The 26,565-nt window shown below is 50.6% G+C and overlaps 1 protein-coding gene and 1 long non-coding RNA gene across 4 annotated transcripts in view; one reads left to right on the plus strand and one right to left on the minus strand.

The window, feature by feature from the left end:
• Positions 1-26,565, plus strand: part of DGKD (diacylglycerol kinase delta) — a 75,290-nt gene that overhangs the window by 16,944 nt on the left and 31,781 nt on the right. For 2 of the 3 annotated variants that reach the window (XM_060193820.1, XM_060193821.1), the window contains exons 2-3: positions 11,407-11,517; positions 13,547-13,627. In XM_060193820.1, the coding sequence (XP_060049803.1) occupies positions 11,407-11,517; positions 13,547-13,627 (192 nt within the window). Of the gene's footprint in view, positions 1-9,550; positions 9,777-11,406; positions 11,518-13,546; positions 13,628-26,565 lie in introns of those variants that run through there. The other variant, XM_016186904.2, reaches the window with a different exon arrangement.
• Positions 4,159-7,330, minus strand: LOC132539378 (uncharacterized). The gene is made up of 3 exons (XR_009550627.1): positions 7,148-7,330; positions 5,468-6,713; positions 4,159-5,000 (listed from the first exon to the last, which is right to left on the minus strand). It is a non-coding gene; the product is annotated as an uncharacterized LOC132539378 (long non-coding RNA).

Raw genomic sequence — 26,565 nt, forward strand, 5'->3', positions numbered from 1 at the left:
CTACTCCCCAAAGGAGGCAGTTTTCATGTCTTCCTCTGCTTCTCTCTCGTCACTTGTGGGTAACTGTTAAAACAAGTTATTTTATTTTATTTATTTTTTGTTGCCACCAGGGTAATTGCTAGGGCTCAGTGCTGGCATTATGAATTCACTACTCCAGGTGGCCTGGCCTTCTCTCCCCTCCCCTCCCTTCCCCTTCTCTCTCTCTCTTTCTTTATTTTTAAATAGAAAGAAATTGAGAGAGGATGGGAAGCGAGGGAGAGACTGAGACTGAACTGGGGACAGCTCCCGGACACCCCAGTCTGAGCAGGAGAGCGGTGTTCCCTGCCATTCTTCCTGGAGGTCTCTTCTCACGACAAGTGAAGGTGATGGTGTTTGGTCCTCATGATGGAGAGGTGTCGTGGTGCCCGTCACATGCTGTTGTAGTGCCCCTCCCAGCCTCTAAGATGACAGTGCTTGGTCCTTGTGATGGGAGGAAGATGGTCACTCCTTTCTCTTGTTTTTATCTATTTATTTTACTGCGGGACTTGCTTTAATTGCGGTTCTACAGCTTCCTCAGATTTTTTTTTTTTAAATATTCCCTTTTGTTGCCCTGGTTGTTTTGTTGTTGTAGTTATGATTATTGTTGTTATTGATGAAATTGTTGTTAGATAGGACAGAGAGAAATGGAGAGAGGAGGTGAAGACAGAGGGGGAGAGAAAGACAGACACCTGCAGACCTGCTTCACCACCTGTGAAGTGACTCCCCTGCAGGTGGGGGCTGGGGGCTCGAACCAGGATCCTTAAGCCGGTCCTTGCACTTTGCGCCACATGCGCTTAACCCGCTGCGCTACCACCCAACTCCCAGCTTCTTCAGATGTTTTCCCTTTCAGTCTCTGAGAGAAGCAGAGAGAGACAGAGAGAGAGAGAGAGATGCCACAGCAGCACTGCATTGCTTGTGAAGCTCTGTGGTGCTTTCATGCCGGACCCTCCCTCAGGCTTGGAGAAGTGTGTGCGATGCTACTGAGCTCTTGCCCGGCCTGTCTTCCTTACTACTTTGGGCCAGCTGGGTTATTGCCAAGTTCAGTGCCTACATAACTCCTCTGCTCCTGGTGGCCCTATCCTGTGCTCGACCACTGGGCCATCTCCCTGGGTGGCCCTGATCTTTTTCTTGTTTCTGATGTACCATGTTAGACTCTGACACTAAAATGAGCAGTGCTGGGCAGGAGTAGATAGCATAATGGTTAAGCAAAGAGCCTCTCACGCTTGAGGCTCCAAGGTCCCAGGTTCAATCTTCTGCACCACCATAAAACAGAGATGAGCAGTTTTGTGGTTAAAAAAAAAAAAAAAAAAAAAAGGCAGTGTTGTATAGCCTTCACCACTACTTAGTTCTAGAACTTTCTTTTCCTAAATGGAAAACCCTTCCCCATTAAGAAGTCCTCTCCGGGGCCCAGAAAGTGGTGAAGAGGATGGAGCACTGAGGTCCTTGAGGTTCTGAGTTCAGTCTCCAGCACTGCATGTGCCAGCGTGATGCTCTGGTCCTTTCTCTGTCACTTGTTTTAAATCTTAAACAAACAAACAATGAAAAAACCCCTCAAGTCCCTGAAGACAGTGAATCTGCTTTGTCTCTGGCTCTGCTGTGGTTCATGCACAGGAGGAGTATCTTGTCTTTCAGGGCTCATCCATGTTCTGGCAGGCCTTATTCCTTTTTTAAAAAGTAGGCTTAGTAACAAGAGGGAGGGAGCAAGAGCATCACTTTGACTTATATCATGCCAGGGATCCAACTCAGAATCTCATGCGTGCAAGTCCCAGTCTACCTCTGACACCCCCCCCCCCCCAGGTGCTGCTGGCCTCCTTTTTCGACTGAGGAGTGTTCGTTCGGTTGCAAGGAGAGGGTTGGTTTTTGTCTCTCCGTCAATCCCATGTTGTTTGTTTGAGTTGCTTCTGCCCTGGGGTGTTGTGAGCAGGGTGGCAGTTAGCGCTTGCTTTCGGGTCCCTGGGCAGATCCTGGGAGGAGACTGCTGTGCCGCGTGCTGGTGCATTTGCCTTGTCCAGGAGCCACTACCCAGTCTCCATGATGACTGCTCAGCAGTGAAGCAGGGGATTCCTGTGTTTCTCTGTGCCTGCTATTTTATTTACCTCATCTCTCTCTCTTTCTCTTTCCCCCCTTTCTCTCCCATTCTAATAAATAAATAAAATACTTTGGGGAAAAAAAGGCAGTGGTCCTAGGTCCACAAGAAAGGAGACAGTTGGCCATCTCAGTGTCCAGAGCTTTGGGAAAGTAGATGATGAGAGTCCGCTGGGTCCCCAGCACACTGGACATGGGCCCAGCAAGGAGGGACCTGGCTGCCTTGTCTAGTTGCACTGGCCACGTGACCAGCTGCAGAGGCCAGATTCTCTGGTGGCATTCAACAAAAAAATACTTTAAAAGATTAAAAAAAAAATTTATCCAGTGAAATGGCGTAATGGTTATACAAAGACTTTTCCTGCCTTTGAAGCTCTGAGACCCAGGTTTAATCCCCAGCACCACCAAAAACCAGTTTGCCTGCTATTTTTCTATTATAGCCATCCTTCTGGGGAAAGCAGTAGCTTACTGATTTACAGTCCCGTATTGACTAGTCGAAGTTGAGTTGTCTATCTTCGTTATAGACCTGACTGCTCCAGCCCTTTGCTTTATCACTGGCTCTAACCCCCTCTCGACCAGCCTTTTCAGAGAAAGTCTGGTTGGCGAGGGAATGTTGTGTGTGGAGTACTGAGAGTTCCTGCCTGAGCTGCCTTACCACCCCTAAAAGCTGGATTTTCTAAAAAACAAAAAAAAAAATTATGTAGAACAGAGCACCGGTCTGCCATACCGGGGATTTTCTGCTTTTAAAAATTAGATTTACTGGGAGTTGGGTGGTAGCACAGCACGTTAAGCGCATGTGGCACAAAGTGTAAGGACCGGCTTAAGGATCCAGGTTCGAGCCCCCAGCTCCCCACCTGCAGGGGAGTCGCTTCACAGGCGGTGAAGCAGGTCTGCAGGTGTCTGTCTTTCTCTCTCCCTCTCTGTCTTCCCCTCCTCTCTCCATGTCTCTGTCCTATCTAACAATGATGACATCAATAACAATAACAACTACAACAACAATAAAAAAGAAGGGTAACAAAAGGGAAAATAAATAAAAAAATGAAAAAAAAAATAGATTTACTTCATTGATGAAAGGAGAGCAAGAAGCAGAGCAGCGCTCTGGCATTGTATCGCTCAGGCCGTCAGTGTTCCTGTCCCGCATTCCACTGACTGTACCCTCCACTCTTGAAAAAGTCCTTTGAGGGGTGGGGGTTGGGCGGTAGCGCAGCGGGTTAAGCGCACATGGCGCAAAGCACGGGGACCGGCGGAAGGATCCCGGTTCGATCCCCCAGCCCGCACCTGCAGGGGAGTCGCTTCACAAGCGGTGAAGCAAGTCTACAGGTATCTCTCTTTCTCTCCCCCTCTCTGCCTTCCCCATCTCTCTCCATTTCTCTCTGTCCTATCCAACAACAATGACATCAATAACAACAATAATAATAACCACAACAATGGTAAAACAACCAGGGTAGCAATAGGGAAAAATGGCCTCCAGGAGCAGTGGATTCGTGGTGCAGGCACCAAGCCTGGGCAATAACCCTGGAGGCCAAGAAAGAAAAAGTCCTTTGAAGAAGTCCAGTGTGTCTAGCTTCTTTCTTTTTTGCTTGTAGTTTTGTTGCCTATTTAAGAAAACATGACCAAATTCAGGGGTGAGATATCTATTTGTTTTTTATTTTCATCTTTTACGGTTTATTTTAATGAGAGATCAGAATATTATTCAGCTCTGGCTTGTGGTGGTACTAGGGACCAAACCCAGAACTTAAAATTGTGATTGTGTTGGCTGTGTTTATGTTTCCATGTATGAATTTAGACTTTGATCCATTTTGAGTTGATACTTGTATGTGTGGAGAGGGATAAGAATCTGGTCTCTTTCTTTCACATGTCAATGAATATCTATCTACTTGTCCAACACCATTTGTTGAAGAGAACCCTTGCCCCATTTTTTTTTACCCCTAGCTGGAATCTGCTGCTTGATCTATATACACTCTGTGATATTCACACCAGCTGATGGGCTCTCCAGAATTGCTTGGTGATTTTGACCGTTCTGGATTAGTCTCAGTAAAGATCATAAAGCTGTTCTTAGGACACTCATTCTGGTGGATGGTTGCGAGAGAGACATCCACATACTTGAAGGTTATAAAAGGAATGCATGCATTTCCGAAGTTTGCTGCCCTCAATCTCATCTGTATTTCACATTTGGGAGATAAACTTGATCCAGTTCTTTTTATGGTTTTGGGAAATTTTAAAATACTAGTCATTAAATTTGGGAAGTCGTGTTTCAGCTCCATGGTGGAGACCGGTTTGTACTCAGAAGCCGAGTGTCGGGGGCGCTGTTCTTTGTCATCTCTCTGGGGCCTGAAGGTTTCCGTGAACTTTAAGGGACATAAGAAAAATAGACGGGGGGGGGGGGGGGGCATGTGAAACCCAGGTTGATTAAGACTGAGATCTGAGCCTCAGAGTCCAAGTGTATTTTTACTGTCTATTAGTCACGATAGGCTAAGTGTATTTTTATGTCTGACGAGCATCCCATCTGAGCTGGAATTTTGCCGTTTATGGAGCCCCATCACTTCTCCCCCTCCCGGCAGCACAGATGGGTATCACCACTTGAGAGAATCAGTTGGTGGTGTGCTGGGAAGCTCCAGGAAAATACATGCTCTTGACCCAGAAATTCCACCAGTGGGGCCCTGGGCTGCGGAAACAACCTCAAATGTGAAACAAGCATGTTTATTGCACCATTAGATACAGTCACCGACCCGGAAGCACTCCAGTTTAGTGACTCAGGCAGCAGGGTTGACAGGGCTGACAGTTAGGGATGGCCTTGCTCCCCCTTCCAGCTGCATGGGCTTCCCTGGTTCAGCCTCAGAGACCCAGGCAGAGCTTGGTGCTGTGGGCAGCAGGGGGCCGGATGCACAAGCGGGCAGCACCTGTAGACGCAGGATCCCCACTTTACCACCTGGCAGTAACTTAGAGATCCCACGGGCACCTTAGTTCACTCCTTCTTTGTTTACACTTTCAACTCTGGCGTTGACAATAAATCTAAGCTTATCTAAGCCAAGAGTTCAAGGTCTTGGTATAAATAAGACATATTTTAGCCTGACATTGAAATTATTTGAAGAATGAAATTGCCGTCAGCGGCTTAGATACCTTTATAAATACACACAGTGGAAGTAGGCGAGTACCAGGCGATCTGGCACAGCATGTGGCTGTGTGAGATGAGCAGGGTATTAAGTCGTGTGCCTGTTGCGTACCCTGCTTTTCTCTTTATTTACATGTTGGGCACACACCAGAAGGGGTTCATCTCAGTGTGAGAGGCAGGTGTTAGCTGGAGCCCAGTATGCCCAAGTAAAGAAAAGTAGGCCCAGGGCATAGCTTGCCTGAGTGTGTGACTTACCATGTACACAGTCCTGGGTTCAAGCCTCTGTACCATGTGGGAGCATCATGGACAACATGCAGCTTGGGGTACGGGGGAGTCCCAGGTGGTACGGTGGTGCCATGCTGTGTCTCCTCTCTTCTTTCTTCTGTTTCTCTCTTTAAATAAAAATGGAAGAAGAAGAAAAAAAAGAGGCCTTAGAGGCCACTCAGCAGTGTGACACCTACACAAGGCCCTGTGTTCATACCCTATTTGGGAAGCCATATTTGAACTTCTTGGTAGAGACCAGCTCCTACTCAGAAGCCGAGTGTCTGAGGCATTGTTCTTCGTCATCTTTTTGGTAGCTGAAGGTTTTCATGAACTTTAAGGGACATATGAAGGAAAAAAGGTGGGGGGGCATGTGAAACCCAGGTTGGTTGATCAAGTCTGAAATCTGAGTCTGGGAAAAGAGGGCTGGTAAAATTGCTCACTTTGCCATGTGAGTGACCTGATTTTGAGCCTCTCCCTATAGCATTGGAGACACTCAGGTGCTGTGATGTTTTTCCTCTCTCTGTGTGTATGTCTGTCTAGTTGAAAAAAATCATCCCAGAGTAGTGAAGAGTCAGTGACAACAACAAGAACAAAAAAAAAAAAAAAGGAAAAAAGAAAAAGTAACCTCTCTCAGGATGCACGGCATTGTGGTGGGCTTGGAAATGCATGCCGTTACTGGCACCTGAGGTCTGAATGGGCCTGAAGGCAGTGGTTTGGGCATGGGCCCAGAAGAGGAGTTAGGGTGGCTCAGTGACCCCCCCATTAGGACAGTGGGGGTAGGAGTAGCTGCTTTTAGTCCGAGTGGCCTCAGCCTGAGCACAAGCTTCTGCTGTGTCCACTGCCTCAGCCTCCGAGGCTGCTGTGGAAATTTCCGGACTTCTCAGCAGTGGGGAGAGAGCAGCCATCATCTGGGGGTGCTTGTTCCTGCAGCCCCCACCTCCAGGCCCCCTTTTAGGGAACAGCTGTAGTGCCTTCTCCTCCAGGAGCGCCCCACTCACTTGCTCGGGCATGCACTCTCCTTAGAGGTCAGGGTTCACATCTCTTTCATCATCCAGTTCCCAGCAGGCCTGGCACTTGAGTGCTCAGTAAATATTTGCTGAAACGGGAGCGCGTTTCATTCCACAGGTCCATGGGGAGATGGGCTCCATTCTCGAGTCGCAAAGACCTCGGGTCTCTGTAGCCTTAACTGCACCCAGTGTGCACATCTGTCTGGGGGCCGAGGCTGCTGCATGCACACCTGGAAAGTGGGGGGTTAATTGTGACTGTAGTTGAGTCTTAACTTGCCAAACAAAAAAAGAACGATCTTGAGAGGTGCCTCGGAGGGTCAGTAAAGTCAGAACAAAGCTTACAGCACACATGCTTCCTCCCGCTTTGTTTCTCCTTCATTCTTCACTTTCTCTTTTTACTGAGCGACACAGGAGAGGGGCTGAGAGGAGCCCCACTTAACCACCTGTGCAGTGTACCAGGTGCTATCTGTAGTGGTCCATGTGTTGCTGGGACTCAAACCCAGGGCCTTTCTCGTGACAAGGCACATGTTCTCGTGGGTGAGCTATCACCTGCCCCCTCGCTGGTTTCTTTTGTGAGAAAATGACGTGGGCCTAGTGCTGGGGTCCTGTGCCTGGACTTCAGGTCTTCATTTACAGACCCCGGAGTGTTGAGTCAGTTACTCACTGCTGCCGACCCTCTGAATTCGCCTGTGAGATGGCAGGCCACCACACTCCTCCGCGCTGGTGCTGCCTAGCGTGGTGTGGATCTGGTGGGGCTCAGGAAGCATGGACTCTCCTTTAATATGTCTTGCTGTTTGTTTGCGAGCTGATGAGTGTTGATTGTTTCCTGTTTATGAATTCTGGTCTGTCTAAACTGTAAACAGCAGAGCGTCTGAGAGAGCACGGGGGCTGGCATTTCTCTTGTGGTCGGTCACTGGCTGCTGAGCGTCTCCTCGGTGTCAGTTTTCTTGTTCTTTGTTCAGAATATTATTGTCTGTCTCAGACCACAGAGGTTTATTCTGTTAAGAAGGCAAATGGGTGTACTAGTACTCACAAACATTTTAAGCAACTTACAAATTGAGGGTGTAGTGATTTTAACTTTGTTTCACATTGAACAACTCTTGTGTATTACATTTTTATGTTGATAACCTCCTTTTCACATCTGTCAGTTTTTGGCTGAAGACCTGAACAGCTTTGAGGACAGATAGATGACCAACGGGTGGCTCTTCCTCCTCCTCCTCCTCCTCCTCCTCCTCCTCCTCCTCCTCCTCCTTCAGTAAAGAGACCACAATGGGGGTCAGGCTCAAACTTGGGCACACATGCCAAAGTAGCATTCGATTAGAGTAAGCAGTTTTGCTGTCCTGTTTTCTTCTCATTATTTTTTTCTAAAGATTTCTTGGTGGGGGTTTTTGTCACCCCAGTGTATGCATTGCCAGGGTTGACTTGGAACCATAGCCCTACAAGTCCTGTGCTCCACCCACTGAGCCACCACCCCAGCCTCTGCCTTTTATCTATTCTGCTAAGTAACACAGTGTCCATGTGAGTAGTGGCTGCCTTGTGACAGCCACTCCTTCCAGCCCTGGGACGTTGGTCACCATCCAGTTGACTCCTGGTCACACCATCTGCTTGCTGGGCTTCCTTTGATAGTTTCTTTTCTTCAGTATTATTACGGGGGTCAGGGTTTTGGGAATGTGCCTGACATGGTCCCTGTTTGCACTGCGGGCGTCTTCCCCTAGGACCTAGGTTTCTCTCCTTCAGAATCCATCTTGGAGATGGGAAGTTCTTAATTGTAATGTAGCTGATTCTGGCAGACTCAGAGTTTTACATTTTTTGACTCAATTTAAGAAACCTTTCCCAGCCCAAAGGCTCTAAAGAAATTCTAGCCCGTCTGCTGAAAGGTTCTGAGTTTTTCCTTTTGTGGTTAGTCCTGCGTCCGCCTGGAGTTAGCTTCTGCTGCTGGGCGGCGCTGGAGAGGGCGGTTGGGTGGGGGTTCAGGGCTGGCGCATAGATGACCAAGCTCATCTGGTTCCCCAGCTCCCTCCCCCCCCAGCTCCCCCTTTGCGGTGCCGCTTCTGCCTCATGCTACAGAGTCCAGTCTGCAGGTCTCTGTTTCTGGGTTTGCCCCCCAAACCTCACTTCTGAACATTGGCTCACACCCCTGTTCTGTTCCGGTACAGCTGAGGGGAGGGGAGGCAATTAGGTGATAAAGGTGACAGGTCCATGGAGTCTGCTGGAGCCCACAGATTTACTGGGGGGCGGGGGCTCTCACTGAATAATCAGAAGTGAAAGTACAGTGTGGGCAGTGACAGGTGTGAGGAAACAGGCCCTCAAAGACACCCCCCATGCCCCCCCCCCCCCCCGACCTGGCTGTGCCCAGTGCTGACAGCTGCCTGCCAAGGGAAGAGCACCTCTTCTTGCCTCTGCCTGCTGCCTTGAAGTTCTTTTTCAGAGGTGTGGGGCCCTTGCTCCTGGGCCACCATGGGGGCTGTGGCCCCGGGTCACATTTGGGCTCAGTCTGCCCTTTGAAAATCTGCTTCCTTTGTCTTTGGGGCCTGGAGTGCTCCCTTTCCCTCTCACTGTGCTCCCTGTCCTCTTGTCTGCAAAGTACCCCTCGTCTGTCCTTGGTGGCCATGCAAGCCATCCTGCGGCACTCTGGCCAAAGCTGGCCCTTTTGTTTGTGCAAAGGACCTGGCACAGTGACTTCTGGTGCCTGGGCTCTGTGATTTGGCTGCTGCCCCTCGGTTAGCAGGAGCCTGTCAGCCAGCAGCGCTTCCTGTGGGTGCCTCTGTCCCATCCTCTCGTCTGTCTGCTGGCTGCCAGACACCCCGATACTGCTGCTCTTTTCTCCATTGGACTCTGAGTTCACTTGTGACCCGGTGCTCTGTAGTTTTCTCGAGCAGCGAATCAGCAGAAGAAATGCCCTTTCTGAGAAAGCTTCAAAGAACTACTGGGCTTTATCTCTTCCCTAGCCTTTTCTGCCGAAAACCCACCAGAGTCCTTTTCTGAGCGCACTCATTCTATAAATAGCACAGCGCGGCTAGGCAGCTGAGATCGCGGCTCTCATCCGCTTTCTGCTTTCTGAGCGCAGTGTGTCTGTGAGCGCAGCCCGCTGGCGGACTGTGCCTCGGCTCTGCTCTGCTGTTACGAGCGAGATGGTCAGCGGGCGACGCAAGAGAAAGCGCTTGAGCGTTTATCCTTTAAAAATAACCTAGCTGCTGGGTCTGGCAGGCTGGTCTGTTGTTGTTTTTCCTTTCCCCTTTTCTCTCTGATTTGCACGTGGGCCTGAGATGGAAATGCTGACTTGCCCTGCAGAGGTAAGGAGTCTGCCAGCAGATCACCCCAAGCCTGTAGTCCTGGGGTAGTTGGCTGTGTCTCTGGGGGAGATTGGGACCTCGGCCTGAACTGAATGCCCGCAGACACAAGTGGCCCTTCTTCCTGCACAGGAGCTGTTGAGGGCCAAGGGTGGGGCACCGTCAGTGACTGAGACCAGCCTGGGTTGGATGAGCTCATATTCCTGTGAGAGTAGCCTGCTGTCTCTGACTTGGGAGACGGGCTGGGTCAGGGGCAGCTTTTTTGAGGTGACAAGTAACAGTAAACCCACTGTTGTTTGCCTGTGGGACAACTGCAGGTGGAGAGGTTGCTGTGTTTGGTCCCCTCCCTGTAGAGACAGCATGTGACCCATCAAAGGGCAGGCAAGTGCAGCCACCCCTGGGAGGCTCATTGGGGTCTGACCCTTCTCCCGGGGGGCGGGGTGAGGAGAGGAGCAGCCCGGGCTGGCCCTAGGGAGCCCCCAGTGCTGTCTGCTCAGGCGGGGTCCCAGCAGGTGGTGGTGTGTGTGGGATGGGGCCTTTTTTCCCTGTTCTTCTGCAAGAAGAAAGTTTTGCTACCCAAGTTCTGAAAGAGTTTGCTACCCAGACTCTGCTCTCTCCTCCCCCAAGACTGACACAGCCCCCCAAGGCTTTGCCTGCTTTGGATGCCTTTGGTGTCATGAGGTTTCTGTGTCTGGTTTTATCTTCCCTTGTCCTCAGTGACCACAGATGCGAAGGGCTTCACACTTTTGAGAAGAGTTACTGTGAGTGTGTGCTGGGCAGGAGTGGGCAAGCCAGCGCGTCCTGGCAGCTCCTTGCAGCTCTGCCTCCTCTCCAGGCCCACACCCACAGGTGGGCCTTCTGTTTTTGGAGTGGCCTCCTCTCCAGGCCGACACCCACAGGTGGGCCTTCTGTTATCGCGTGGCTTCCTCTGCTACTGGGGTGAAGAGGTCTGTGCTCAGGCCAAGCATGTGTGCTTTTATTGGTGTGACACTGTTGGTGGCTCAGCAGGTTGTTCTGTGTGCATTTAACCTCTAAGTCCTTGTCCCCTTCATGGCACCTGGCCCAGGGGGACAGCACCTGGAGAAGCCGTGCCCACTGTTGATTTCACGGAGCCCAGGGAGGGGACTGCTGACCAGCTCTGGGGTCTCTGGAGAGATTCAGACCCGGCGGATGGGTCAGATTCCAGGTTGGGGACAGCGTGCTGACTTTGACAGGCAGCCCTGGTCATGGAGTAGGAACAGGGCTAAGTGGGAGCAGGCCTGGAGCTGAGCTGAACCTCTCGCAGCTTGCGTCGGCCGTTTTGGCAGGAGGACCCTGAGAAATGGCAGCAGGCCAGGGAGGCCTGAGTTGGGGCCAAGAATAGCAGAAAAATCCCGAGTGCTGGAGCCCGAGAATGCACTGGCCCCGGGCAGCCACTGAGGTCCTCTGAGCTCCAGTCCACTCCACTGGCTCCCTGGCCCCCGGGCATCTCCAGGGCACACCTGTGGCCCTGGCAGCAGTGACTCCATGGACCTCCAGCCCTCCCTCCCCATGCCCAGCCTGCGCAGAGGCCAAAGTCCAGGGCAGTGTAGGGGTGCGGGCACTGCGTGGGGAGCATGCGGCCGTGCTCATGAGTGGCTCTCTGTGCTTTCAGACTGTCCTCAAGGAGGGGGTGCTCACCAAGCAGAACAGCTCCTTCCAGCGCTCCAAGAGGAGGTACTTCAAGCTCCGTGGGCGCACGCTGTACTACGCCAAAACCGCCAAGGTGAGGCGCCTGGAAAGTGGAGGGGGGAGGGGAGAACAAGGCCCTTGCAGCAGTTGAGGGGAGCTGGGTCCCTGTCTCAGGGGAGAAAAAGCTCCCCTTTTCTACTTCCAGTGAGTTTCACCATACTGGTGGTGGTGGTGGTGGTGGTGGTGGTGGTGGTGGTGGTGGTGTGTGTGTGTGTGTGGGAGGGGGAAGCAGCTTTTATTTGTCTCACTGCTTGTATTATTTCTTCTATACACTGATTTTTAGTTATTTTCTTTAAAAATTGCCTTTTGGTGTCACCAGAGCCTCTTGCATGAATGGTTCCACTGCTCTGTGTGATATTTTTTAGACAGGGAGGGAGGGACACCATAGCATTGACACTTCCCCAGTGCTGTGGTGCTCCCATGTGCCATGCCAGGGCCTCGAACCTGGGTCTGCCCTTCTAGCTAGCTCACTGGTCCCCATTTACTTTTTCTTTCTTATTTTTTAAAGTTTCATTTATTAATTATTGGATAGAGACAGAGAAATTGAGAAGAGAGGGAGAGAGATTCAGAGAGACAGCTGTAGCCCTGCTTCACCACTTGCGAAGCTTTCCCCCTGCAGGTGAGGACCAGGGGCTTGGAGCTGGGTTCCTGTGCGTTGTAATGTGAGCCTTTAACCAGGTGTGCTGCCCCCTCCCCTATTGTTGTATGACATCTGTGGGTAAAGGAGGCAAAAAAAAAAAAAAAAGCTACAGAAACAAGCACATTATAGCTGGGTATCTTTCATGAAGGCAGACTTCTGAATCCTTTGTTATGGCTAAATATATTTTTCAAGAACGACTTGATTGAGCTGTCCTTGGCATATAAAAAGTGCTAGATATTTAATGCACGCAGCTGTGTGGCAGGATTGTATTTTGTTGTAGAACATTGAGCTTCTTGAAGGATGAACAGAAAGACAGAATTAACTTTTCTTAGTATTTCCTGAGAGAGAGAGTTCACGAGAGACATGTGCGCCCAGGGATTGACCCTCTAGGCCTGGTCACCCCTCCCCTCCTTTCTGTGTGCTCAGACCACCAGGATATGGAAGGGGGGGATCCAGGGAAAGTCACAGAGCTGTTGCCGCCTTTTTGGTGACTCTGGTTGGATGTTACTGTGTTCACAAAGCTCGCTCTCTGTCCTGGACCCCTGCTTTTCAGTACCAGGATTGACGTCCATGGGGCTGTTGAGGTGAAATGAAATTTACAAAATCTGGAGTCAGAATCGCTGACATTTGGGGACGTGTCCCTGGAGACTGAGTGCGTTCACATTTGAAATTGAACAGAGTAACTTGTTTGGAAAGGGTTCTGACCACAGGCCTCGCTTGTAAACCCCTCAGTTATTTTAGTTCTGTGTGTCTGGGTGGGGGAGGTTACTCAGAAGCAGAGGCTCTCGGTTCTTAGTGGCACCTCCATGGTTCCTGATGGCAGGCTTCTCGTGTGGAGGGGGCGGTGCAGTAAATGGGAGGTGATGCGAGTAGCGGGGCGAGGGGTGGGGGAGGCCCCCACACCTAGTTCTCTGCCTGTCTCTGGAGCCTGACCAGCTTTCCCCAGGCCCAGATGCCTTCCTTTCCATTCCCCAGCATTTTCTTGGGGCTGGTCTCTTCTAAGCTCTGGGTCTGTTCCTCTTCCCCTAGAAGCATTTATTTAGCCATGGACCTTTTCCCCAGATGTGTGTGTTGAAGAAGCTAGTGCCCAGGGGAATGTGTCCCTGTGGTCTGGGCTCCTGTGTGAAGACTTGTTTAACATTGAAAGTGAAAAGCTGGCATAACAGAAACCAAATACAGAAATCGCAGGTTTCCTTGTTATGTCTCCTTGGCTCCATGGTGCCATCATGGTGCTGTCCTGTGAGTGTTATGGTGTGCTTAACCACCGGGTCTGAGGTTCACGGCACTCGGGTCTGTGGCTGGCTGCTGGGTTGGGGGCAGAAGGAAGGATGGGAGGTAGAGTGACCAGTCCCAAGGTGATCTCCCTCCCTGCTCCCATGGGTGTCTGTCCCAGGCTGACCACCACCCTTCTCTCTCTCTTTAGTCCATCATCTTTGACGAGGTGGACCTCACAGACGCCAGCGTGGCTGAGTCCAGCACCAAGAATGTCAACAACAGCTTCACGGTAAGGTTCTGGGCACTCACCCTACGCCTGTGACTCTCTGCCACATCTGACCTGTGTTTGGATTTCCGAAAATGTCTGTGAGCTGTTCGCCTCTTCCTAGCCTTTCTCTGTGGTTGGAGCCAGTCCATTAGAAGCCTGGATTTGATGCCGACAGTGATACTGTGGTTGTATAGTAACTGAGAGTTGGATACATAGAAGCACAAGAATAGGAGGGTCCACATGGATTGATCTGTATTGCCCACAGGTTTCCTACTGTGGTGGTGCCTGCATGACAGATCTATTCCAGGTGACTATTTTTTCTTCCCCTTCTTTTCTCTTTTCGATAGACAGAAATTGAGAGGGATGGGGAGATAGAGTGGCAGAGAGAAAAAACATCTGTGGGACTGCTTCACCATTCTTGAAGCTTCTCCTCTGCAGGTAGGGACCAGTCGCTTGAACTTAGTCCTTGCCCATGGCAACATGTGTGCTTTCCCCAGTGAGTCACTGCCTGGGCCCCACAGGAACATTTAAAAAGATTTAAAATAGGTTTGAGTCCCCAGCTCCCTACCTGCCAGGGAGTCGCTTCACAGATGGTGAAGCAGGTCTGCAGGTGTCTATCTTTCTCTCCCCCTCTCTCTTCCCCTCCTCTCTCCATTTCTCTGTCCTATCTAACAACAGCGACATCAATAACAACAACAATAGCTACAACAACAATGAGAAACAACAAGGGCACCAAAAGGGAAAAATAAATAAATATAAAAAAATTTAAAAAATTAAAAAAATATATATATATTTACTTATTATTGGACAGAGACAGAGAGACATGAGAAGGGAGGGGGAGATAGAGAGGGAGAGAGAGAGAGAGAGAGAGACACCTGCAGCCCTGCTTCACCACTTGTAAAGCTTTCCCCCTGTAGGTGGGGACCAGGGGTTTGAACCTGGGTCCTTGTGCACTGTAGTGTGTGCGCTTAACCAGGTGCGCCACCACCTGGTTCCCCTGAGATTTTCCCCCTCCACTAGGGACTTACCAATTCTTTACAAAATGAGAAGATTTCAGGGGTGTAATTTCATACCTTCATTTGAAGTGTCACTTCACTTCCAATGAAGTGTAAGTCACTACACCCTTCACTTAACTTCTGTGCTCCATCATCTCACAAAGTCCAAGAGACAGTTTGGTTGTGATGAATCCATCTCTTGACAGCCATGTTCCCCTCCTAGCTCCCTCCCTCCCATTTTGATAAAGGTATAGAGAAGTTGAAAGGGAAAGGGGCTAGAGATAGAGAAAGATAGATACTGCCACCAGTGGGTTTACCGCTTGTGAAGCTTCCTCCTCCAGGTGGGAGACCAGGGCCTTGAACCCTGGTCCTAGCACGTGATAACATGTGCACTCTTACCAGATGCACTGCTACTTGATCTCATAAATATTGAAAATACATATTTGTATGATTCAGTTATTCTATCTAGAAATAAGGTGCTTTCTCTCCCTTATAATTCTGCCAACGGGTAATTTTTTTCTTCATATTTCAAATCTGACATTTCGGGTTAATGTACTTTCAGGTTTTGTTTTACATATTTACAGATCAATTTATGGTGCTGATATGAATGAGATCTTCCTTCCTCCATTTCATCTGTTTATTTTGTTTTGCTATAACTAGTCTTGGTTTTGCTTTGTGGCTTATTGAATTAGTTAGTTTCTCTCAGTAGTCTCTCAGTTTATTCTTTGCTTTAATTGCAATATTTTTACTTTTTCTCCACTAGTTTTATTGTTTGTATAATAAGGACAATGCTGAAAACCATTGGAATGGGTTATTTTTTGATCTGTGGCTTTTAGAGTTTTTAATAGGAATGAGTGTTGAATTTCGTGGGGTGTTTTAAGCATTAATTCAGTTTGGTTTTAGTTATGTGTACATTTCCTGATAGTATCTTGTTCTTGGTAATGTTGAATTTTACACCATAATTTTGAATCAGAATTTTTCCACCCATGTGTGCTTTTCTTTGGGGTGTAGGACTCAACTTTGGATCTGTGTTGACTTGAAGGTTAAACCCTTCCTAGAGAACTCAATTGGTAACTTCTCAGATTTTATGCTCATTTCAGAATTACTCTTCACAGTTTGCAAGGACTTTATATGAATCGTCATAAAGACTTTCTAGGGAAAGCCAGTCCATAAGTGAACCTACAGTGTTTACTTTGCTTTCTGATCATCGAAGCCATTTCACCACTTAAGCTTGTTTTTGTAATTAGTTTTTTCTGCTTGCTCCTACAAATGTAATAGTAACTTTTGTTTTTTAAGTGAGGTAGTTGCATTATAACACTTAAAATTCAAGTCATTAAAAACCAGCAGCAGGGCAGCTTGGGGGAAGGCAGCATAATGGTTATGGAAAGAGCCTCTTAGGCCCGAGGCTCCAAAGTCCGTGGTTCAGTCCCCGACACAACCATGAGCCAGAGCTGAGCAGCACTAATAAACAAATACCAGCACCTTTTTTGGGGGAGGGAAACAGAGCAGAGGACCACTCCATCCTGCTTTCAGGCATGCGAGTCCTATGCTCTTCCGACTGGGCTATCTCCCAGCTACTGTATGTTTGGTTAATGGTTCTGTATCAAACACTGCCTTTCTCTGTTAGAACTGACGTTGTGATGTACATTCATCCTTTTGAGCATTTCTGATGTTTCCATACCACAAGTGCTCAGGCATGGAATTCTACTAGAGATAGAAAGGAAAAGCTTTTAAAAGGCCCTTTGAAAAATAAGTGAGGTACTGATATGTTACAACTTGAATGAGCCTTGGAAACACACTGAAAGAAGCCAGACCACAGACCACCTATTTTGCGATTCCATGAATGCAAAGTGAACAGCAGGCAAACCCACAGGGGCAGAATGCCGATTTCAGGGGGGTGCGGGGAGGAGGAGCGGCTGCTTGGGGCTGTGGGATTTTTGGGGGGTGACAACATCTTCTAAAATTAGATGGTGGTGCTGGTTGCACAACTTTGTGAGTGTGCTGAAAACCACCAAACTATCCTTTGAAAAGGGTGAACTGTGTGGAGATTCTAGCTCACTGAACAGAGGTCATGGGAAGTAGAGTTTGGCCCTACATGAGGTTCTAGGGGCTGTGTCTGTCTGAGAGGGAGCCCCGTTTTTCGTGCTGTCTATGAGAAAAGGTGTGCAGAACACCCTGTGTCAGGGGCCTTGGGGACCCCAGCCTTGGGCTGTACTCCAGGAAGACTTCCAGAACGCAGGGCTAGATTCACTGACTTCTCTCACATTTAGCTTTGATTTACTTGGTGTGTACACACACACACACACACACACACACACACACACACACACACACACACACACACACACACACACTGACTTCTCTCACATTCAGCTTAGATTTACTTGGTGTGTGTTCCCTCTCCTTCCCCCCTTCCCCTCCTCTCCCCCCTCCCTCCCCCTCATCTTCTCCCACCTGAGTATATGGTAAAGGACAAGGGAGATTCATGCTGAGATTCCAGACTGAGCTGACTCGTCCCTGGCCATCTGGTCTGGAGTCTGAAATTTGGGAGTGAGCTGGAGTGTTTGGAGCCGCCTCTGAGTCTGAGCGTATTGGGAATGTTTGGTTTCTCAAGTCTTAGTAAGTTCGGACCCCAGGGCTGCAAGCCTTACAGCTCCTTGAGATCTACTCTGGAGTCTTCTCTCAGAACGTCTCTGTCATCTGAACTCTGCAGATGCCCTGAATCTGTGTTGGGGGGGGGGTGTCTCTCCTCCTGGAGGCCTGTGTGGGGTGAGGGCAGAGTGATTGAATGCTGTTGCCAGAGGCAGCTGCACTTCCTGGAGGAGCTCCTTTGCCTCCCAGCCCTTTGCAGATTCCAGACTCCCAGGCTTCCACTGACAGGCAGAGCAGTGGTGGGCCTGAGCCAGCCGATGGTGGGAGCTCTTATAGCTGGGGAGGCGGCGGGGAAACTTGCCTCATGTTAAAAGAGGTTGTTTTTATTCCTCCCCCAAGTGGCTGAAGAGCCACGCCTTAAAGAAATAAGGACCCCAGAGGCCTCTGAAGCTGTGAGCATTTCTGCAACTCTGTCCCGAACCTTGCAACACCCGCTTTCTCTGTGAGAGTCAGGATGTTTCTTACGTTGGTCTGGTGTGTGGTGGGGCTGCTGCCTTCCTCTGGATTCGCTTCCCCACCTGGAAGGAGGCCTCTTCTCTTTCTGCGCCTGGTTCAAGCGCCATCTTGCTCTCTGGGACAGCCTCTGTCTGTCAGGATGGGCCTGGGTCTGACACCTGGCTCTGTGCGGAAGGCTGGTGTGGGAGGCCCAACAGACTTGCCGAGGCCTTGTGCTCGTGCAGGCTCCCGGGCCAGTTCTTCCTTTCTCTATTTTTGGTGGCCTAAAGCTCTGTGCCACTTGTGCCCCACATTGGGCCAGGACTCTCGGGTGGTTCAGGGGACACTAGGGCTCTGCTGGGTAGGCAGAGGCCTCACACCAGCGCGGAGGCACGGTGGGTCCCTCCATGGACTTGGGCTCTGGACCCATGCTAAGATGCAGTGGCCCAGCATAGGGAGGAAGTCTGCCAGCTGCACATGACATTGAATGGGAAGAAGGCAAGACAGAGGGGGACACCACAGCACTTCTCCGCCATCCAAAGAGCTCCCCTGGTGTGTGTACGGCGCTTCCATGTGGCACCGGGGCTGCAGCTACAGGGTCACTAGGGCTTGCTGCTTCTGTTGACTTACTTCTCCAGCTCCATGTTTTCATCATTTTCCACCTTGTCCTGTTTCAGTGAGGGTTTAATGATATTTCATCACCTCCTTTGGCATGACTGGAAGTTGCAAAATGCAGCAGGTGTGGGCGTGGGACCCAGCCCCTGGCTCTCCCGGTGACTTCATGCTGCACGGGAGCAAAGGGTCCCTGTGTGTCTACGTGCCACCTCCAGCACATGCTGGGACACCGAGGAGTGACGCACTGGCTGATGGGGTCTGCTCCTCTTGTGACCTTGCTCGGGGACACATCTACCCAGAGGTTTCCCTTCCTGTCACGGGCAGTGTCACAAGAGCAGCCCAGCTGGGTGGGAGCTGGGGTCACAGCTGGGAGGTTGAGGAGTGGGGCATGTTCCTGCATTGGGGAGATAAGGCTGCTGCCGAGAGGGCAGCCCAAGTGCGAGGGGCTGTGATGGGCAGGGGTCCAAGGGCAGCACCTTCCACCCTGCTCGGAGTCTGCAGCGGTGTTTCTCCTTGCGGTGTTGGAGCTGTGGAGAATTTCTTCAAATGTGCCATATGGGGTTGGAGCGGGACCTCAAACGTGCATGACACCTGGAGTGGCTCCTTGGCCCAGGTTTTCTTTTATCCGTAGAAGAGGGGGAAGAAGTGCTGTGACACTGTCCATGGTGCTCCCGTGTGGTGCTGGGACTGGAACCCACGGCCATATGCCCGTAAAGTATACTCTGCCCACTGAGCCAGCTCCCAGCCCTGGCCAGAGGGGCCTGAGGAGGACACCTGGGTGGGGCAGGCAAGTTAGGACTTGCCCTCCTTGTGCTGAGTGACGGGCACCACCTGCTTCCTAGAAAGCAGCCCCTCAGCTGGTGGCTCGGTGCCCAGCAGCAGGCTGAGACAAGTAGAGGGTGCCCTGCGTTTCCCCGGCCCTGGGGCCATGACAGGCTCTGGTTCCAGAACAGAAGAACTGACCCTCTTGAGAGAGATGGGACCAGCCTCACTGTGCTTCGTGGGGGTGTCCTAAACCAAGCAAGGTGAAGGGTCATGGTGTCCCCACTGGGCAGTAGGGTACTGGCTGGGTGGTCCCGTCTGTCTCCCACCTGCTGCCCTGCCTTCACCCACAGAGGCCTCACGGGCGTGGGGTGCAGTGTTGACTGTGGCTGGTACCTTGGCCTGGTCGTGTGTGTGTGTGTGTGTGTGTGTGTGTGTGTGTGTGTGTGTGTGTGTGACACACCGCTGAATGGCCTCTGTGGCCTAAGTTCTTAGATTCTCCGTGTAGAGAGAGGCCGACCACTGCACTGCCCCTCCACCCATAGAGCCCTCCCCCTGCTGTCCAGGGCACACCTGTGTGGCACACACAGCCCGACCTAGGGGCTCACAGCTGATCAGCATTAGCTCAGCACTGAGCTATATCTCCTGGCCCTCTGAGTAAGAACTTCTTTTTTTAAAATATTTTTTTATTAATTTTATTTGTTTATTTATTTTCCCTTTTCTGCCCTTGTCTTTTTATTGTTGTTGTAGTTATTATTGTTGTTGTTATTGATTTCGTTGTTGGATAGGACAGAGGGAAATGGAGAGAGGAGGGGAAGACAGAGGCGGGGGAGAGAAAGACACCTACAGACCTGCTTCACTTGTGAAGCGACTACTCCCCTGCAGGTGGGGAGCCGGGGCTCAAACCGGGATCCTTAAGCCGGTCCTTGAGCTTTGCACCACGTGCGCTTATCCCACTGCTCTAACGCCCGACTCCCTGAGTAAGAACTTCTAATCAGACATGACCACCACAGATCACTCCATGTTTCCGGAGGCCTAGATTAGCCTGAGCATTTTACCCTGCAGCCATGACAGCACCGCCTCACCCAACTAGATGTAGAAGAAGAAAGATAAGTTTTGCTGGAATATTCCTCGAGTAGAAAGCCATTAAGAAGGGTCGTCTTCTGCCTGTTTTTATAAGCACTGTATGCGGGGTTGTGGACAGCCTCCTGAGTCTTCCCAGCTCCAGCCCAGGGCACCCCCTCCCCACCGCTCTCTGCAGGGACTTTGTGCCCTGGGCTCCCAGGGCCTCTCCCCAGACTCTCCCTGCAGGCCTTGCTCGTGGAGACCTCTCCACCGGTTCTGTGATGATGTGTGTGGTGCCAGGGTTCCTGCCTGGACTTCGTGCTTGGCGAGGCCCTTGACACAGCTTCAGGAACAGGAGTCGTGTGAGAGAAGGCCCGTGTGAGCGACAGTGAGCATACACCCACATCCCTCCCACAGCCGCGGGCCTTCTCTGGGGCTTCCCGCCTTGTGATTTCACCACTCGTGGGGGCCGCTCCCCCACGTAGAGGGGAGCGAGGGGAGCTGCAGGGGCACCACCAGTACACCACTCATGCCCACTCACACCCTGTACCATGCATGGGGCTCCGTGTGGCCGCCTGGACTTTGGGCCCTCGAGCATGGCTGAGTGGAGCTCTACCAGGCCGATTCTTTCCTGGCCCCAGCACACACGGTTTATTGCAGCAATAATAGTTCTGCTTTATTGCTCAGCGTCTCATCTCTTCCTGTGTGTAATTTTTAAATTAAACTTTTTAATAGGTTTGCATGTAGGGGAGAGACTGCAGGCTGCACAGTGTTTGGCATTACCTGTGCTTTAGGCCATCCCTCGGGGCTGGGGGCACTGTAATGCCACAGCAAGCACCTGGGACCCCGGGCTAGGTGTCGGGGTGCTGAGCGTGGGGAGGGTGCGGGCCTCCCTGGGAGGCGGCCCCTGCTCCATCCAGAGACAGCCCTTGAGAAAGCCCAGCTCTGCTGGGTCAGGGAACTCGAGTGCACCCCAACTCCACAGACTCTGTGCTGAGCATGTCAGGCGTCTTTCGGGGCAGATTGGAAGTGACAGGGCTGGCGTCAGTAGGAGAGTGGGCTCATCAAGTGACCTCGGTGTACGTAATCGAGCCGGTGGAGACAAAGCCTGAGCAGAAAGCAGGGGCACTTCTGCCGCTCTACACCTGGCCTGGAAAAGGCCAGTGGAAGAGTCTATAACATGCTGTGTGAGGGTTCAGGGGATCTTGGGAGGTGCAGAAGGGGCTCGGGGGAGGACAGAAAGCAAGAAGCAAGCACTTGGTGTCACTTAAACACAGGGTGGTGGTACAGTCAGGCCCTTGGTTTACTGTTAAACTTCAGGGAAATGGATTGGCCAACTAATGGGGAGTAAAAATCAGAGTGCTTTCTGTATAGACTGGGTGTATAGAGGCCTGATTCTGTGTAAGACCGCAGTCAAGACTGCTTACACGGAAGAGGTTCATGTATAACCCTTGCTTCCTGAGTGCTTGGAAGATCATGAAAGTGTACTTGGTGGCACTGGGTTTGACTTCCATGGTTTAGAGCCATGGCACTTCCTTGCACTTGAGAGGAAGATTTCTGGAGAAATCTGAAGCCAGATGTTGGTGGGTCTGTTCTCTTCTGGGGATGCATGGTGCTTGGAGAGCCTCCTTTCTAGCCTCTTCCAGCTCCTGTGGCTGCAACACTACAGCCTGTCTCCTTCCTCACACGTCTTTCTGTGAACGAGCTTGTCCTCAGATTCCGGGGCTTAGAACAAGGATGTGTATTTTGCTCAGCCCTGTCTTTACGTGCCGCCAACACTGTGTGCTTCTAGGTGAAAATTCCAAAATGAGGATGATCATCACAGGCACATCTTTCTCTTCGCCAGGGACATCTGGCCCTCTCCAGGATCTGATAGCCTGAGCCACAGTGCCAGTCCTCACAGCTCAAGTTGGGGTGGGGGAAACAAAGGTTGTGACTCCTGGCACAGCCAGGACAAGGGCATGTGACACCTTATCCCCAAACGTTGGCCGATATGACTGTGTTTTGCTGAAATGCCATTGCAATCCCCAAACATTTTATTTTTGCATTCAGAGGCATGCTGAGAAGGCGTGCACAAGTTTTGTTAGATTGTTGAAAGGGGCCTGTGGCACTAGCAGACGTGCCTTGTTTTAGTGTTACTCCACGGCAATGGAATAAGGTCTGGACCAGAGGGTGCCAGCGGTCGCACTCTGTTAGAGCAGAGGTTTTGTCCCTGGTGTGCGTGGTGGGCTTGCTTTCATAGAAGGACATATTTGTGTGTTTGGAGGGCCCTATCTGCAAAACACCACACTGAAACCATGACCGGCTTCCCCCAAGCATGGCCTGGCTCTTCTCTTATACCTTGTGGACACCGAGTCACGGCCACACTGCGGTGTTTGGGGCCAGGGATCTAGTCGGCCTCAGGCCTACTCTCATCCTGGGGGTCACACTGACTTGGCTGTGCTGGCTGGTCAGAGTAACCCTGCCACCGTGTCTGTGTCTGTGTCTGTGTCTGTGTCTGTGTCTGTCTTTTCACATCTGTATGTGGAACTTCCTTTTCCCTAAGTACCTTTGTTGAGCTATCTTGTGACATCCAGAGATTTCATGACATATGTAATGGGGGTGGTCTTTGTTAACTGTGAATGAAGGGGAGGTATCTGACTTTCTAAGAATCCTGGCCTTTTGTCCCTAAAAGGAGGGTAGCACCAGACTCCATCTCAAAGCCGGTATTTCCCAATTTTTATTTTATTTTATTATTAGTACTTTTGTTGTTGGCGCTGGGGTTTCACTACTCTGGGCTTTTTTTTTTTTTTCCTTTCCCAATAAGAATGAGATGGGATCAGGTGGTGGTGCACCCAGTAGAATGCACACAGCATCACACACAGGGGCCTGGATTCAGGTCTCTGGTCCCCATTTGCAAAGGGGAAGCAGTGCTGCAGGTGCCCCTCTCACCTTCTCTATATCTGTCTCTTGTCCTCTTTCCAAAAAGGCAAGGGGAAGCATGGCTCCTGAGGAATGGTTTAATTGTGCAAACACCCTGGTGGAACCTAAAGAGGGGAAAAAAAAAAAGAGAGGAAAAGTGACTGCACTAGGGTTCTTTCACAGAGAGACCCCAGTATTCTCCCTGGAGCTCTGGTGTGGGGCTTGGGATTGAACCCAGGGCTTTGCCCTCGAGAGGGGCGTGTCTGCTGAGCCAGCTCCCTGAGGTCCTGGCTCATTTCTGCCCCCACTCTTGACTGCTCCTGGAGAGGCAGAGGCAGCCAGCAGCTAACACCTGCCTAGCCGTTGTTCTAATTGACCGGATTCCCAGAGAATTTCAATGAGGCCAATTTTCTAGGGAGTCTCTACCAATTAGCCCCTGCAGCTGAAAAGGTAGAGGGCAGGAAAGTGTTTGAATCTTTAAGAGTAAGAAGGCAGGGGCCCAGGCAGTGGCGCACCTTGTTGGTCCCCACATGCAGGGGGGAAGCTTCATGAGCAGTGAAACAGATGTAGATGTTTTTCTCTGTTCCTCTCTGTCTCTCCCTCCCCTCTCAATTTCTCTCTGCCTCTGTCCAAAGTAAATAAATGAGTGAATGAGCAAAAATTAACAACATTAAAAAGGGGACAGGACATTATCCAATAAAAGCAGAAAGAATAATATTTAAAGAGACCAAATATGGTAGAGATATGTCACCTTTGTTGTCTTGTTTTCTAAGATGTCTGTATCTCATGAGAGGAGAAGGAGACCAGAACAGCACTCTGGCATCTGTGCCGTGGAGCTAGAGGTCGAGCTCAGGACCATGTGCACTTACACCCCCACCTCTGCTGCTTCATTTCCCTGGCCTCAGTCTTAGATTTCTTTTTTCTTCTCTTCTCTTCTCTTCTCTTCTCTTCTCTTCTCTTCTCTTCTCTTCTCTTCTCTTCTCTTCTTCTTTTCAACTTTTTATAATTTTTTAAATATTTATTTTCCCTTTTGTTGCCCTTGTTGTTTCATTGTTGTAGTTGTTGTTATTGATGTCATTGTAGTTGCATAGGACAGAGAAATGGAGAGAGGAGGGGAAGACAGAGGGGGAGAGAGAAAGACAGACACCTGCAGACCTGCTTCACCGCTTGTGAAGCGACTCCCCTGCAGGTGGGCAGCCGGGGGTTTGAACCAGGATCCTGACGCCGGTCCTTGCGCTTTGCTCCACGTGTGCTTAACTTGCTGCTCTACCGCCCGACTCCCCACCTTAGATTTCTAAGTTATGTTTGGCTTTCCTTAAATTTATTTCTCCACATTGTAATTAGTTACAGCCTGCTAATCCTTAACTAAGAAGGAAGCCCCGTAGTGGATTGAAGTACTGTCTTTAGTGGGTCTCAGTCTCGCCTGCTTGGCATTTGTGTATTGAGTGAGTGGGAGCTGTTAGCTTGACCCCCGCAGGGTGAAACCCTGGGCCTGAGTTGCTTGGCGTTCCTGGCAGAGGTCAGCCTGCAGGGTGGCCGGGGCCACTCCTTTGGTGAGGAACCATGACCTTATCCAGATTTCAACATCACTTTTCCTTCTCTGTTTGTTTGGAGCGCAGATATTTCCTGGGCAAAGCCCCCGGGCCGCCCACTTTGGCTGGGAGGGAGGAAAAGCTATATATATAATTGGCAGGCTTCCCTGTGTAGACAGACGCTTCCCGATTCCTGCGCTTGCCCTCCAGGACCTCAGATGGGGGGAGTTGTCCTCATGGGTGGGGGCTGTCCCAGAAGTCCTTTGGAGCCCGAAGCTGTGCCAGGCGGGCGGCCCCATGATCGGACGGCATGTCCTGCCTCTGGGCTCCATGCCCAAGTATGCCTGTCGGTTCCTGCTCGGGTCCATGATCCAAGGGGCCCAACCTTGTGTCCTGGGCGTGCCAGCTGCAGGCAACTGCTCTGTCCTCCCTCGGGCAGAGTCCCTTGGGTCACACAGCTGGCAATGGGGTCAGAGTAGGTGCTTTAGGAGAGAGAGAGAGAGAGAGAGAGAGAGAGAGAGTATGGTGCACTGCTGTAGCAGGAAGTGAAGCCAGCAAGTGGCATGCTCTCTCTCTAGCCCACCGTGCTCTCAGTCCTAAGGACCAGGCCCTGAGCCAAACTAGTGACAATGTGTTTGCTCAGTGTGGGCTTTGGCTGCTGGCAGTACCTGCTACTGTAGTTGAGGGGCCAGGCACGCTGAGGGCTTGGGATCTGGATCTTCCGTCTGTCCTTCCTTTGCAGTCTGACTGGTGAGCAGGGGACCTTGTGCAGTGTCTACTGAGTGTCTTTAGCATAGGCGCATGGGGGGCTGTTACCTGTCTGGTCTGACAGGACTGTGTAGGGGTCACGTGGAAATCAAAGTCATTTCACAGTACTGTGTGTGTGTGTGAGAGAGAGAGAGAGAAATTAACTATCCTTAACAAGAACAACCTAACAAGCATAGTGTAGACTTATTATTTTTTTTTAGTTTATTATGTACTTACTGGGTAGAAACAGAGAAACTGAGCAGGATGGGGGGACAGAGAGGCAGAAAGAGACATACAGCACTGCTTCACTACTCGTGAAGCTTTCTTTCCCCTTGTGGTTGGGGGCTAGGGGCTTGAACCCAGGTCCTTGCACATGGTAATGTGTGCTCAACCAGGTGCACCACCGCCCAGCCCTTGTATTATTTACTTGTGACTATCCTTATTTACAAATCAAAGAAGAAACCTGAAGGGACGGACAGTCAGGAAACTCTGGTTTTTTTTTTTGTTTGTTTGTTTATTTGTTTTGCCTTCAGGGATATTGCTGGGACTTGGTGCCTGCGCCATAAATCCACTGCTCCTCGTGGCCATCTTTTCCATTTGTTGTTGATAGGACAGAGAGAAATGGAGAGGGGGAGAGAAAGACACCAGCAGACCTGCTTCACCACTTGTAAAGTGACCCCCCTGAAGGTGGGAGCCAGGGGCCCGAACTGGAATCCTTGCGATGGTCCTTGCGCTTTGCACTATGTGTGCTTAACCCGGTGTGCTACCGCCTGGCCACCAGGACTCTGGTCTTGGCTGAGGGGCTTTACTAAAGAAAAGAGTTCTTTTAAAAAACGACCCAGTGGAGGAGGTGCTGGCTGCACTTTTTCTTAGGGTGTCCATATTCTGTATGTGCATCTAGGAAGTCTTTTCTCGGTTTCTTTGGTAACTGCATCAGGCATGTGATTGTGTCGACACTCGTCTTTCATGTTCTTTCCTTGAAAGTTAGGAACATGTCATCCTTCTGTAGGATATTGGGGCTGTAAGAAGCCTTCCCTGCCTGTCCCAGGATAACCAGGTATTTCAGAGCATGTGGAGTGGAATTTCATTTCCTTGAAGCAGCTTATCAAATGAAGGCCAATCCTGATCCGGGTGCCTTCAGTCAGTAGTCCTGCTCCTCCTGGCTGAAGCAGCAGGCCTGCAGTGATCCCTCCCATCTTTAGTGTCTTTAGTCTGTCGGGTTATGCTGTGCTGTGCAGAATGTGTCACTGAACCA

This window comes from Erinaceus europaeus, chromosome 7, assembly GCF_950295315.1.
Source record: "Erinaceus europaeus chromosome 7, mEriEur2.1, whole genome shotgun sequence".
In the NCBI taxonomy this organism is placed as follows: Eukaryota; Metazoa; Chordata; class Mammalia; order Eulipotyphla; family Erinaceidae; genus Erinaceus; species Erinaceus europaeus.